Source organism: Falco rusticolus, chromosome 1 (genome assembly GCF_015220075.1).
Source record: "Falco rusticolus isolate bFalRus1 chromosome 1, bFalRus1.pri, whole genome shotgun sequence".
Lineage (NCBI taxonomy): Eukaryota > Metazoa > Chordata > Aves > Falconiformes > Falconidae > Falco > Falco rusticolus.
In genome coordinates this window covers 74,746,097-74,759,554 of record NC_051187.1, presented here as the reverse complement: position 1 = coordinate 74,759,554, position 13,458 = coordinate 74,746,097, and the positions used below count along the sequence as shown (strand labels likewise).

At 44.8% G+C, this 13,458-nt stretch overlaps 1 protein-coding gene across 1 annotated transcript; it reads left to right on the top strand.

Annotated features, from left to right (window-relative positions):
- Nucleotides 1-7,722: 7,722 nt before the first annotated feature.
- DRD5 (dopamine receptor D5) lies at nt 7,723-9,885 on the top strand. The gene has a single exon (XM_037384810.1). It carries the CDS (start codon nt 7,817-7,819, stop codon nt 9,272-9,274), a length of 1,458 nt encoding a protein of 485 aa, XP_037240707.1. The 5' UTR covers nt 7,723-7,816; the 3' UTR covers nt 9,275-9,885.
- The last annotated feature ends 3,573 nt before the right edge of the window (nt 9,886-13,458 follow it).

The following is a 13,458-nucleotide window of genomic DNA, read 5'->3' as shown; positions in this document are numbered from 1 at the left end:
CTTAATGGTAGCTGGCTACATGAACCCCTTTCCTCGTGTCTCCTCTTGCTCTTTGCCCAGGTATGAGGAGCACTCCCGCAGTGCTCCCCAAGTGGGATTTTCCACCACTGCCTGCTCGAATCAAATAGCTTCATTGCCAAGAAATACTTCAATAAGACGGAACACTAGACATACTTTTGAAAGCATTCTTGAGCTCTTTTCCAGGCATTACAGTATCTTCTCTCCAAACCTGGAAAACCTTCCCAGTTCAGTAAGAGTCCAGAATTCAAACTTCACTGCATTAAGAGGTGACTGTGCCTGCATTTCACGTCAGCTCTGCATGTAGATGTGGCACTGGCACTGAACCCGTGAGCTGTGGCCACCCAGTCCAGGTAAGACCTGCCAAGGGCAAGCCAGCCTGCACACTGCCAAGTGGGACCCTGACACTGAGACAACATAAAGTAGCGGGGCATAATTAATAGATTAAACACCCAAAGAAGGAAACTACCTCATACGCTGTCAAAGCAGAAACAAAACTTTTGTGCAACTATAATTCTCATGATTATCTTTTATGTTTGGATTGAGCTACAGCTAAAAAAAAATAGCCTGTCCCTCTTCAGGCCGCAAATCTTGGTCAATAGTACTAAGAGTAATTGCATTAGCTAGTTATTTTTAACTATAAAGGCCACAGCAGCAACAATAAGTAGTTGCAAATAATTCTAAAATTAAAATTCAGATCCAGAGCTGGGTATCATTATTGCAGGTAATTAATGCAATCAGTACAGCCTACGTGCAACAAACAATTGACAAATATCAGGTAATTTGATCTGCAATATTTTCTTTGATGAAAGCAGGTAGACAATATTACAGTTGATAGTTTCTGCCCTTGGCTTTGTTTTCTGCTCTGACATTTGGGAACCCACTGCTCCCTACAGCAACTCTTTCGGTCTCAGATCAATACACATTCCATGTTTCATGAAGACTGCCCTGTGTACAGCTTCCTCTGCCGAATACTCAAGGCAAAACCAGTCTTTTAACATATTTTGAAAGTTAGTATATATGAGTCTTTTGGTTGACCAAGCCTGCCACAATGATATGCAGAAAATCTCACTGGATAGAGTTATTGGTTTACCAACGCAAGGATCACTGGGGCAAACTGCTGGCTCACGCTGAGTATCGTGGCCACTGCTTAGGTCTCACTGTGACTTTTAACATAAGGCTTTCCTGAGACAGCTGCAGAGCTGTGCCATTCCCCAAATGAACTCCAGGCAGACCAGTTCACCAGGACTGATCAGATCCTGGGTCTGCCCCATACGATGCTGTCGAGGTCCATCTCCTTCCTTTTTAAAGGTGTTTTTTGTTCCAAGGCTGCACACTGCGCCAGTCCACTGTGGTTATGACTTCTTGCAGAATTTGGGGTATTTGCCTTGATTTATTGGAGCACATGCTTTTTGATCTCTGTGTCCCCGCCTTTGATTTGCAGTGTGTCAGCCAGAAGAATGGGGGTCATAAAGGCATTACAGGGTAATCTCTGCACTTGAAAATGTGCGTATTTCTTCTCTGACCCTCCTTATGTGTATTGGAGAAGGAGAAACCAAGAGGATGACAAATCTAAACACACTGTAAGATGAAATGCTGCTGCTCAGCATGCAGAAGGCCACTCACAATACAGAATAAATAGCTGTTGCTGTCTCACAGATGAACAGAAGAATACACTTCAGTTTTTCTTTGTCGGCTCCAGTACAACTCTTGTGTCAGCAGACTGATGTCTTCATCAGCTGTTCCTCTGTGTTTCTTACTAGCACTAACAGTCCTATGGATTATTGCAATAGGTATTTAATACAGAACTTTCTAATCCCTGTTGCTGATATTCTGCTATGGAGATGAATGAGACCTGTTGATTCTAAAGGAACATTTTATTTGAAGTCTTACTTAAGGCAAAAAAAAGAGCAGAACTAAGTAAGAGCAGTAATTTACTGCTTGTTATCTCAAAGTGACAAAGTTGCTCATTTGTACCACTAGTGTTTAAAAATTTGAAACTGGAATTCTCCCTCAAAAATCCTGAACTACAAAATCTAGCCCTGGTCCTATACAATTCTTAAAAATACAGATCAAAAAACCTATCAGCTCTAACTGTTGACACATTTGTAAAATTACCTTGCATTGTAGTTTTCTGTTAAGCATTTGCAACAGGCTATCCTGCAAGGATACAGCTGTCGCACAGTGCCAGCGAACAGCCGAGGTTTCAGGGTCCCTCCTCCCAACCCCATTCTCTTCCATCCCGCAGCTGCCTTTTGGGAGAAGGGAAGCGTAACGATGAGTTACTGTCCAACTCAATGAGACATCATCTGTGTTCCTTGAGAGGCTGAGACCCAGCCACTGACTTTTGTCTTCTGAGCCCTCTTCTTCTATCAGACTTAAAAGACTTCACAACAGCATCTGTTTTTATTACAGAAATTACTGTTTGTTTGATTCTATGAAGGATTTAGTTTTCCTATGCATTTTGTGGAACACAATCTCACACTACGGTAATAGACAGGGTAAAATCCCAAGATAAATGATGTTGACTGCAAGTGTTCAAATAAAAATTATTAACTAATAAAGACTGTAATTTATACATTCAATATAAAATTCATAGGTCCTGTTAATATACCGTGGGTTAGAGAAACAGAGAAATCGAAACACCGAAAAGAAATTTGTTTTCAAATTACTCCATAGGGCAAATTGTTATACTATTTAAGCCAGAGACAAAATTACAGCAGCTTCTTTGGGAATCAAACCCACCTGATTTTTATTTGGAGTTTAGCAGTATAATTGATAAAAGACAAAATAAAAGTCTTGAAATGTTCAGTATTAGAAAATTAAATCACTTTTTTCATCTTGATAATTTTCTCTGGACAGATGTTCACCTGGGATGTAGCCATGCACCCCCAGACAATATGAATAACATACCCAAATTGTACCATTATATAAACCAGGGTTTGGTGGGGTTTTTTTTCCTTTATCTTGATTCAAATGTCACTGATCTTTAGTAGTTTTCATCATATGAGGTCTTGCTATATTAAAAATAATGATACTAATGTATAGTATATTATTATGAATATCCAACAATATAAGATAATATTTTATAAGATAAAAGCCACAAAATGAACTGATACAATCCACCAGGAAATCATATTCAAAAAAATCCTATTCCCTTTGCTTTTGGTGTTGGCTAGCATTCATCTTTCATCTTTTACCATTGGTTTAAATTGAGTCAGGTTCAGTATGAATAACAAAAATAAACAAAAAAAAAAAAGGAAAATTTGTGAAAATCTCTTCTGGTAGCATTAATTACTTCATGATTTCACCAAGAGAGTGATCAACTGCTGATGTAGAACCATATTGCACTCATTACAGGGAAAAAAGCAACAGAGATACTGGGAGAGCTGTTCATTCTGTTACACATGGTTAATTAACACTATCCATCACAGTCCCAAGTCAACAAAAAACTTAAATAGATTTTAAGGCCAGAGGGGATAACTGTAACCATCTAAAATTACTTTTCCCACAGTGCAGACTACAGAATGCTGTTCGGTACCATCTGAACCAAGACAGAGCTGGGGGATGAGCTAAGGCACAGAGTCTCAAAGAAATGCATTCAGCCTTGGTTTTCAGACTGCAAATGATGGCAAATCTATTACAACGCAAAATCAATTGCATCAGCCATTAACTATCTTCACTGTTATAAATGTGCACCTTACCTCTACCCTGATTTCTCATAGATTCGTTCAGTTTCTAGCCACTGTAGTTTTTGTGACCTTACCTGAAAAAGCCATCTATTGTCAAGAAAACTTTTCCCCCTGTAGGACATCGCCAGCTGTTTCTAACCCTCCTGATGTCATTCGCTTGGCTAAGGAAGTTTTCCAGACATGATTACTGTAATGCTTTTCTGATCATTTTTCCAATGGCTCATATTTATTTTTATTTGAAACACGAACAGCAGAACTCAACCTAGTCTGCAAGGATTTTTCTGTTGCTGCATACCTCGATGATACCAGTTCTTTCCCTTTCTTCCCCAATGTTTTCACATGGCTCTATATACGCCCCCACCTTTGTCCATCTGTGCAGTAAAGCATTTCAGCTTCAGTGAGTAAAACTGATGGACCTTAAGCATACGTTCAACCATGCTTCTAAATATAGCTCCACTTGAGCATACTTCTACAGCTAGGAACCTATCCAGCTACTTTGCTAAATTGGCTTGATGTACAGTGACTTCCAGCCTCCTCCACCTCTACCGCTACCTCTTCTTGCCTGCTTTAGAGCCTAACCATAATGGGAAGGTTTTGATGGGCTGCTTTTACAGCCTAAACCTCAGCAGTACATCTGTGTCTATATATTTTAACTTCATTTTGGCATTAATTATTTTTTATGTCTTTACATCAAGTATCTCTTAGATGAGAACATGTGTGAATTTCTGAGTGTTGTCTATTTTTAAAATACCATTCAGCAGAACAGTGGGTCTGTGTGTTTTGAAATGGAAATAGAATATGTGGCAATGAAGGAAAAGAGTGAGTAAAACACGCATTTCTAAAATCAGGAACTGCAGAGATATTTTTTTTCACTCAGAACCATTGCAATAACAGTTAAATTCCATTATTTCCAACCTGCCAGCTGTGAGAGAGAAGTGCAATTTTAACAGGTGAATAAAAAAAAAGAAAAACGAGACAAAGCTCTGAAGGAAAAGCACAAAAGCCATTACAAAGATGATTTCAGGATGAAAAAACCCCACCTCAAATCTCTCAGCAAGTGACAGCTGTGGTTTTAATGGACTATTCTTAAAATGAGATTTATATGCAAACTGCCTACAGAAAGTAAAAAAAGAATGCTAATAATGTATAAAAGTTAAAGGTTTTTATCTCAGGCTCAAAAAATGTTGATGGCAATGCATGGAACATTAAAACGTACCATAAATGTCCCGATTACATGATTGCTGCTCTGACCTGGTGCCACCACGAACAAACTGGTATGAACGCTGCACCAAAGCAGTTGTCTGGTTGCCTGCTCCTGCTCCACCACTTCCCAGCTCACTGGAGTCTACTAGCATGGGGGGTTTAGTCTCATATGCCACCCCATCACAAACCAGTATTTTTTTTTACTACCATTGAAAATCTTCCCTGATCTCTTAATGCATTCCTGTGACTAGAAAGAAAATTTTGAGCATGCATGTAACGTTGGATCAACATTGAAGACTGTATCACCAGTGCAACTCTAGGTACAGGTGCATCTTTGGCTGATGAAACTTGCCCAGCTCAATGATAGATATTTTTCCATAGGAATCTCTGGTGAGCAACTTTGGTTCACACCAGCTGAAATTCAAGAACATTTGCTACAGATGAAATAGGTGGGAGAGGACATTACAGCCTCTAAATTCTGAGTTATGCAGGAGCCAGACAGCCGAATGCAACACTTGGCTGATAAATGAGATACTTTGGGAACTCCTCTCTACTTTGCGTCTGCCTATTGCAGACAGTACTGTAGAAAGCATAGCAAAATTTCATTCTTTAGGTGTCTGACAAGTAAGCTCTGACAATTTTTGTTTCAATGGGTTAAAGCATATTCCCTGGCTGCTTGCACCTCCTCTCTGCCTGACTCCACCACACACAGCAGAGCTGGTAGGAGGTAACATACCCCTGCACCTCCGCTGCTCCCAGCCACAGCCCTACGTCTTCGCTTCCAGCACTGGTGCTGATTCGTACCAAGCCACCAGCACACTCACAGTGCTGCTGAGTTGTGGGCAGGCTATGTTACTATTGGGTTACTATTGTTATTAAGCAGATACCTACACATACGTTTATTTAAATAGCTAATGCATGCTGACTGCATGCATGTAAATACATACATGCATATAGATACCACATTATATATATAGTTTGTGCTGATGTATTCACGTGTGTATGCATACGCCTCTACACTGGTGAAGCAATGAATATAAGCTAAAAGAAGCAAATCAGATCATTGCTTTTTTACATAAAATACTTACATTTCTGGACCAGCATCTTCAACAGGCACGTACACAAGTACTCGTGCAATTTGGTCCTTCGTTTATAGAAATTGTAGGAGGCATTGCTTAGGAAAGCAGAGTTTGTGCAAGCAACACATTGCCTTGCCTCAGCATCACAGCTTTAGTCATGCTGTTTAGAATTCAGTGGTGACAAAACCTAAATTCTCCCTCCAATATTAAATATAACTCTTCTTAAACGTGGAAAAGTAGTGCCAATTTCTTAAGTGAGAGCTGAAGTGAAGCTCCAGTTTCTCCTGTGGCAATTTTAGAAAACTGCCTAAAAGGTTGCATAGTTTATTTATTTATTGCTCTGTATTTAGTAACTCTAACACTTAATCTCCCTTCATGTCAGTGCAGATCCACCAACATATAGCGAGCCTTGTCCTGCCCCATCTGCCCGGAGAAGCAGCTGGAAGGCTCCTGACGAGCGGCTTTCTCAGTGCTTTTAGTGCCAAAGCAGGCTGTTGAGTCAAGAATGGGTTTCATCTCTGTCAATGGTTTTAAGAAGAGTCAAGTTTTGGAGAAACTCAATCTGTAACGCTCTGAATAAAAACCACTAAAGCATGCTCTCTGAAACACAGACATGCTACCCGTGCATGGCAAGCCTAAGAGCCCAGCCCTCACACCTGCACCGCTCAGGGTTGCAACTCGTTTGTAGCTGCGCTGGAGCCCCACGGAGAGGAATGATTCATCCCATAGAAGAGCTGAAAAGACAGAGAATCCGATTTCGTTAGCAGTGCTTCTCGCCTGTAATGCATCTCTGTCGTCCAGCAGAACCCTTTGGAGCAATTCCCCATTTAGGCTGCATTTCCCATCCCTATGGAAAAGCCCAACCCGTCCCGCTCCCCCCCACGACAACTCTCTCCCCGCTGGCCCACACCCAGAGGTCGGGCGAGCTCCGTGCCCGTCCCTAACAGCCCGGGGATGGTAGAGGGGGTGGGGATGGTAGGGGGCGTGGGGGTGGTGGGAAGGTACATTTCCCCGTTCCCTGCGGTGGGACCGCGCTCTTCCCTCCACCTGCGCGAAGCCCGGTGGCGGCGGAAAAAACCTGCGAGACCCACTCGGTGTCGGGGGGAGGGAGAGCAGCGCCGCAGGGAGGCCGCCCCCGCCGCCCCGTGCCGTCGCGGCCCCCACCAGCCCCGCAGCCTGCCGGCCCGGACGGGGAGTCCCTGGCGGCGGAGCATGCTCAGAGGGCGGCGGGGGCGGGCGGGCGGCCGGGCCGGGGAGGGGGCGGCGGGGAGCCGGGCGCGGGGGTGCCGCTCCGCTGCGCTGGGAACCCCGGCGGGCGCGGGGCGGGCGGAGCCGCCGGGCCGGGCGGGAGCCACCTGGAGCGGCGGGGGCGCGGAGCGGGCGCCTGGAGGAGCGGGCGCGGAGCGGGTACCCCGAGCAGGGTGAGCCCCAGGGAGAGGAGCGCGCTGAGCAGCGGAACGGGGCGGCGGAGCGGGGAGCGCAAGCGGGAGACCGCGGAGCGGGTACCCAGACCGGGCTCCCCGGGACGGAGACCCCGAGCAGGGGCACGCGCCGGGCCGCGGCGGGGGGCGCCGAGCGCGGGGCCGAGGAGCGCGGGACTGGGACCCCGAGCCCCGCGCAGGGGGCGCGCGGAGCGGCGGGGCGCGGAGCCCGCAGCCCGGTACGCGCTGAGCGGCGGAGCGGGGCCGCCGGAGCGGCGGGGCGCGGGGCGTCCGGCAGGGGTGGCGGCGGGGCGGGGGGCAGCGGCCCCATGGGGCGGGGCGGCGCTGGCTGCTCGGCGCGTCCCGGCCGCCGCCGCCCCGCCGCCGGCGGGAGCCGCCAGCCATGCTGCGGGGCGGCCGGAGCCCGCTGCCGGCGGCCGCGAGTCCCTCCGGCGGGGCGCGGGGGGCGGCGGGCGCCCCCGGGGCGGCGCAGGTGGCGGCGGGCAGCTTGCTGGCGCTGCTCATCCTCTGGACGCTCTTTGGGAACGTGCTGGTGTGCGCGGCCATCGTCCGCTACCGGCACCTGAGGAGCAAGGTCACCAACATCTTCATCGTCTCCCTGGCCGTTTCGGACCTGCTAGTGGCTCTGCTAGTCATGCCCTGGAAAGCGGTGGCCGAGGTGGCCGGGTACTGGCCCTTTGGGGCCTTCTGCAATGTCTGGGTGGCCTTCGATATCATGTGCTCCACGGCCTCCATCCTGAACCTGTGCGTGATCAGCGTGGACAGGTACTGGGCTATTTCCAGCCCCTTCCGCTATGAGAGGAAGATGACCCAGCGGCTGGCTCTGGTGATGATTGGTGTGGCATGGACTTTGTCTGTGCTCATCTCCTTCATCCCCGTCCAGCTCAACTGGCACAGAGGTCGGGATGTCGTTGCTGCTGGTGATATTGGAGATGGCTTTGGCACTGGCTGGGCAGCGGCAGGTGCTGTCACCACCTGGGCAGACGATATGAGCACCACATGGGTGGCATTAGCAGCAATGAGACCCTCGGAGGGGACCTCTGGCAGCAATGAGACCCTCGCTGGACACTCGGAGAGCTGTGACTCCAGCCTCAACAGGACTTACGCTATTTCTTCCTCCTTGATCAGTTTTTATATTCCGGTGGCTATCATGATAGTTACCTACACTCGAATCTACCGCATTGCCCAGGTGCAGATACGTCGTATCTCTTCACTGGAGAGGGCAGCTGAACATGCGCAAAGCTGCCGGAGCAACCATGTTGACTGCCACCATCACAAGAGCCTCAAGTCCTCCATCAGGAAAGAAACCAAGGTGTTGAAGACTCTCTCTGTCATCATGGGCGTCTTTGTCTGCTGCTGGTTGCCCTTCTTCATCCTGAACTGCATGGTTCCCTTCTGCGAGAGCCCACCCAGTGACCCCCACGCTGGCCTTCCCTGTGTCAGTGAGACCACCTTTAATATCTTCGTCTGGTTTGGTTGGGCCAACTCCTCTCTCAACCCTATCATCTATGCCTTCAATGCTGACTTTAGAAAGGTCTTCTCCAACCTCCTGGGTTGCGGTCAGTTTTGCTCTAGTACTCCAGTGGAGACTGTTAATATAAGCAATGAGCTTATCTCTTACAACCAGCACACCCTTTTCCATAAGGAGATAGTGACAGCTTATGTTAACATGATCCCAAATGTGGTTGACTGTGAGGAAAATCGCGAGGACCCTTTCGATAGGATGTCCCAGATCTCCCCTGACCACGAGATTGCCACTGACTCGATCTGTGAGCTGGACTGCGAGGGGGAGGTTTCACTAGGCAAAATAACACCTTTCACTCCAAATGGTTTACATTAAATTGCATCCTGCCCTGGTCAGTTCTTCTGGGATAATAAACCAAAATATTAGCACTGAATGGAGAAGCCTGCTTGATTTTATGCTATAGTTTAGTCAGTCACTTCATACTAAAGTCACTTCTATGTGTAGCACTTCGCAGGATGTAGACGCTGTCAGGAGGGAGCTGGCAGCACAAACATTCCACACTTGCCCAGGCTGAGAGAGGGTCAGGCGGTCACGCTGATGAGCTGTGGTGAGGTGTCGTGGTGTAATTACGGTCAGTTTGTGTTCATAACGTGTTTGCAAGCTGAAGGTACCATTGTCAGTGCTAAGTATTACAACTTCTAAAATCAGGGACAGATGTGGCTGGCATAGACATTAAATAGAAAAAAAAATCTGGGCTGTTCATTTGTTCAGATCTTGTGTTTCTTTTTCTCTGTTTTTTTGTTTTGAGGTTTTTTTGGTTGGTTGGTTTGTTTTGGTTTTTTTGAGATAAAAATAGTGAGGTGGTGATTTGGATGATTATTTAAATGTGTGTTTCTGCCAAAACAGTTCATGTGAAATCCTTGTTCTTTTAGGCAGCATTGTTGCCTATGCTATCCTTGCCATGTTCCCAGATGAATAAATAAAAGTTATATTGATCAAGGGGTTATTATCTTTCATTTATCACCCTGAAAGGTTTACAGCAAGTATTCTAACTTTTAATATTTGTGTTTGAATTATTAGAATGACTGACAGATAAACCCTGTTATTTTAAGAGCAAAATAGCCTGTATAGAAAATACAGTTTTTGACTAAAAGCAAGGCCCATAGGAATGATTGACTTAAATGAACCCTTTTATATGGCTCTGCTTAGAGCTAGTTTTATGCCTGTTTTTCTTTAGTATTGTAACTGATGATATTCCTCTCTGCAGCTAAGAATATCAAGAATCTACTTACAAGCTATTAATACTTTCCACTTAATTCTATACTTGAACTTGCTTTTTAAAGGTACTGTTAATGAGAAGAGTTCAGTGGTAGAATTAGGAACTGAATGTGTCTAAAAAACATTAATTATGTTTGAAAATCATATTAATGATCAGCGTTTCCCAGTGTAGACATTAAAGAACTCATTCAAACCAAGAGAAGAAAAAATGCTGTTGATGTATTTTTTTAGACATTTACTTATTAGCTGGAATTTAAATATAAGTGCTTTAACTTTACAAAAATTCTAAAGCAGTCTTTAAAAATTGTAAAAGAGTGTTTTAATCTCTGTTTCTATTGAAACATTGACATCAAATGGAATATTTTATTTAGAAAGAATTGTGAGCTTTCAGCTCAGAATTCACAAGTGATCTTGTTTCCAAACAAATGATCAAAGGTTGTAAAGCAATACCAATATTTATTTCAAGTTTTGGCTCAAAAAAAGGAATATTTGAATTCTTTTACCCTTTAAAAACAGCCGTGCCATGAGCTGAGAGGTTTAAATGGAATGGCAGGGGTGGGTTCGGCAGAACTCCCTCCTGCTGCCTCCCCCGTGCTGCCCATCTGGGGGCTGGCGGCCCCTGTGTGCTCCATGGGGACAGGTGGGATCAGCACTGGGGGGCATGGTTTGGGGGAATTCATTTAACCAGGTGCTGGGATGTATGAATGTTACAGACTTGGTAGAGCACCTTTGGAAGTCAAGCCCTTAATACTGGTTTGGGGATTGCCCTACTTCCTTTTGGGATATGGGGTGGAAGAAACGCAGGAGGCATATGACTGAAATTCCTTCGGTTGCCTCTGCTGCAACCCGGTTTTGTCTGCAAGCAATGTTCTGTCTGTGTACTCTTTGGTAGTAGTTGGTTGTTTCATCATTTTGGATTATCTTTTCAACTGCTTGTTCCTGAAGATTGACATCTACCTGAGCATTTTCTTTGCTGTTGATATGAAATCCCAGTGTAATATCCCTTTACAGCTGTCCTCAGAAAAGGCTGTTGTGACTGTAGCTTAGGGAAGCTTGAAGAACCAAAATCTCATGTGCATAACCAGGTTTAACCTACCGATGGCTTGACATCGAGGGTGAGTATGTTATCGTTCCTCTACTAAAGCAATCGTATGTTGCCAGGAGTGAACCATAGTTCTAGCTCTGCTGATGAAGATAAACTTGCCCAGAATAAAATCAAATTTTTGCCCAAATAAAAATGAACGAAACTGCTTCTGGTGGTGCAGTGATGAATTATCCCAACCAGAATTTGGATTTTTGCATTTTCTAGTTACTACTCAAATTTTGAGGCTAGTACAGCATGTTAAACTTTCTGGATCTGTGCAAAAAGCCTGTGATACCCAGATGCAAGAGGTGCAGGCACCTGGTGCCTATTCCAACTCCAAGGACACCACCTGTATTTTATCCAGTTTTGTCCATACTAAATCAGAAACAGCCCAGGTAACTGGAGAAGAGAAAACATGATCTCTTCCTGAGCAGCTGTGTGCCAGCAGGCTGCACAGTCTGGTGCTCCATGGTACACCTTGCTCCAGCAGCAGCACAGAGCAGCAGATCAGTTTCAGTAGTAACAGCGAAGAGGGTGTCCCCCCACCTCCCAAAGTAGCATTTCCTCTTCAAAACAATCCCTGTGCTGGTAGTGTGACAGTCCCCTTGGATCTAGTTCCCTGTGGGTATGGTGGAGGTGTAGATGTGTACATGAAGATGCTAGTGCATCCCCTTGACAGGTATTTTTCTCCTCATTGAGGCTTTGCTTGCCTGGGTTTCTGGAATAAGTGTTTGGGCTAATGCTGGCGTGTAAAGAGGTTACATATCCATCACTGGGTTTATATAACAGCTTTGTCCAGAATATTAGAAACAGTCTTGTCTTAGATGTGAAGGAACGCAATATTGTGCCTCCCCCCAGAATTTGGGAGCATGGTTAGGACAATACAGAAAACTGGTCAGTTGCTACTTTTCATTACTAATTTTTAGGTTATGACTTCAGCTGGTAAATGATTTCTGATGGTGACTGTGTGATGTAATCTCTGAATATGTACCTGTCAGGGGGCTTCATCCTTTGGAGGCCAAGAGCATCAGAAAGGGAGCATTTTTGCTTCACAAGACAGAGAGAAGGTACATATTTTTGCTGGAAGCACAGCTTGACCTTATGGATCTGAAAGAAAACCATTTTCTTGACTCATAACATAGGGAAAATCTGTTGCTTTTTAATGTTTCTTAATTACTTACCACCGACAAAGCTAGACTGTTAAGAACTAGTAAGAGAAACTTTTAAAATAAATGTGTATCTTGCCTCTAACTATAAAAAGGGGCAAAGTGTCTCAATGAAAACATCCCCCAAAAGGATTTTTTTAACTTGTTTCTCTCAGATGAAACTGCTGCTCTACTTTTTTAATGGTTTCCCTCTTAAGGACTAATGCATCTGCTTGGCTGTAGAGCAGAGTTCACTGTAAGTGCACGTAGGTTTTTATAATCCTCATATCCTTGTGGTGTCACTCTGGAACTCATCAGTGTCAATGGTTTTGTGCCTCCCATCAACATGTTTTCTTCCGTGAAAGTCACCTTGCTCCTGTCATTCATTTTACTCCCTTATTAAGCATGATCACTTACTGCTAGCTCCAGTTTGTGTCTCTTTTTTTTCTTTAATGATTTGAATGTATGGTGCAGTTTGGCTTTGAGTCATCGTTACTTGATCTAGTCTGGAGTGATGACTGACCTTCAAGGTTCCAGGTTATTTTCAGTTCCTGTTTTGTGTTAGTGTTTAGAAATCTTACTGTGTAATATGCGTCACTGTTAAATTCCCTCTCAGCCAGCAAAGTCTTCTGTTACAGCTTATTCTGTTAGTCCTGGACAACTGTGTACCAAAGGAGGTTCAGTGTATCAGTAGGCTGTACGTTTTCTGTCTGAGTTAAACTAATGACAGAGGAGTTCATTTTAGGAAAGAACAGAACATGTGAAGGTATCTTTGTTCATTTTTGAGAAGCTGGGACATGGAGGACATAAAAGTACAGTGTTTTATGTAAAATGCTGCAAACACCATGAAGACTTTCACTATTCAAACGCCCAAAGAGCTTTTTAACAGCTCTGGCTTTAGCAAGGGGTGGTGGGTTGTATAGTGGTTTTGTTTCCCCTGAGCTAAAGAAATGTAAATGACTTTCTCAGAGGTGAACACAAAACATTTTCCGAAGGGAGAAAAATTATTGCAATATTTTTTGGTAAGTTTGGTACTTCATCCTTTGCTTTCA

What these genes read in the sequence shown, in the direction of transcription:
- DRD5 (XM_037384810.1), top strand. Translation starts at nt 7,817, where the DNA reads ATGCTGCGGGGCGGCCGGAGCCCGCTGCCGGCGGCCGCGAGTCCCTCC.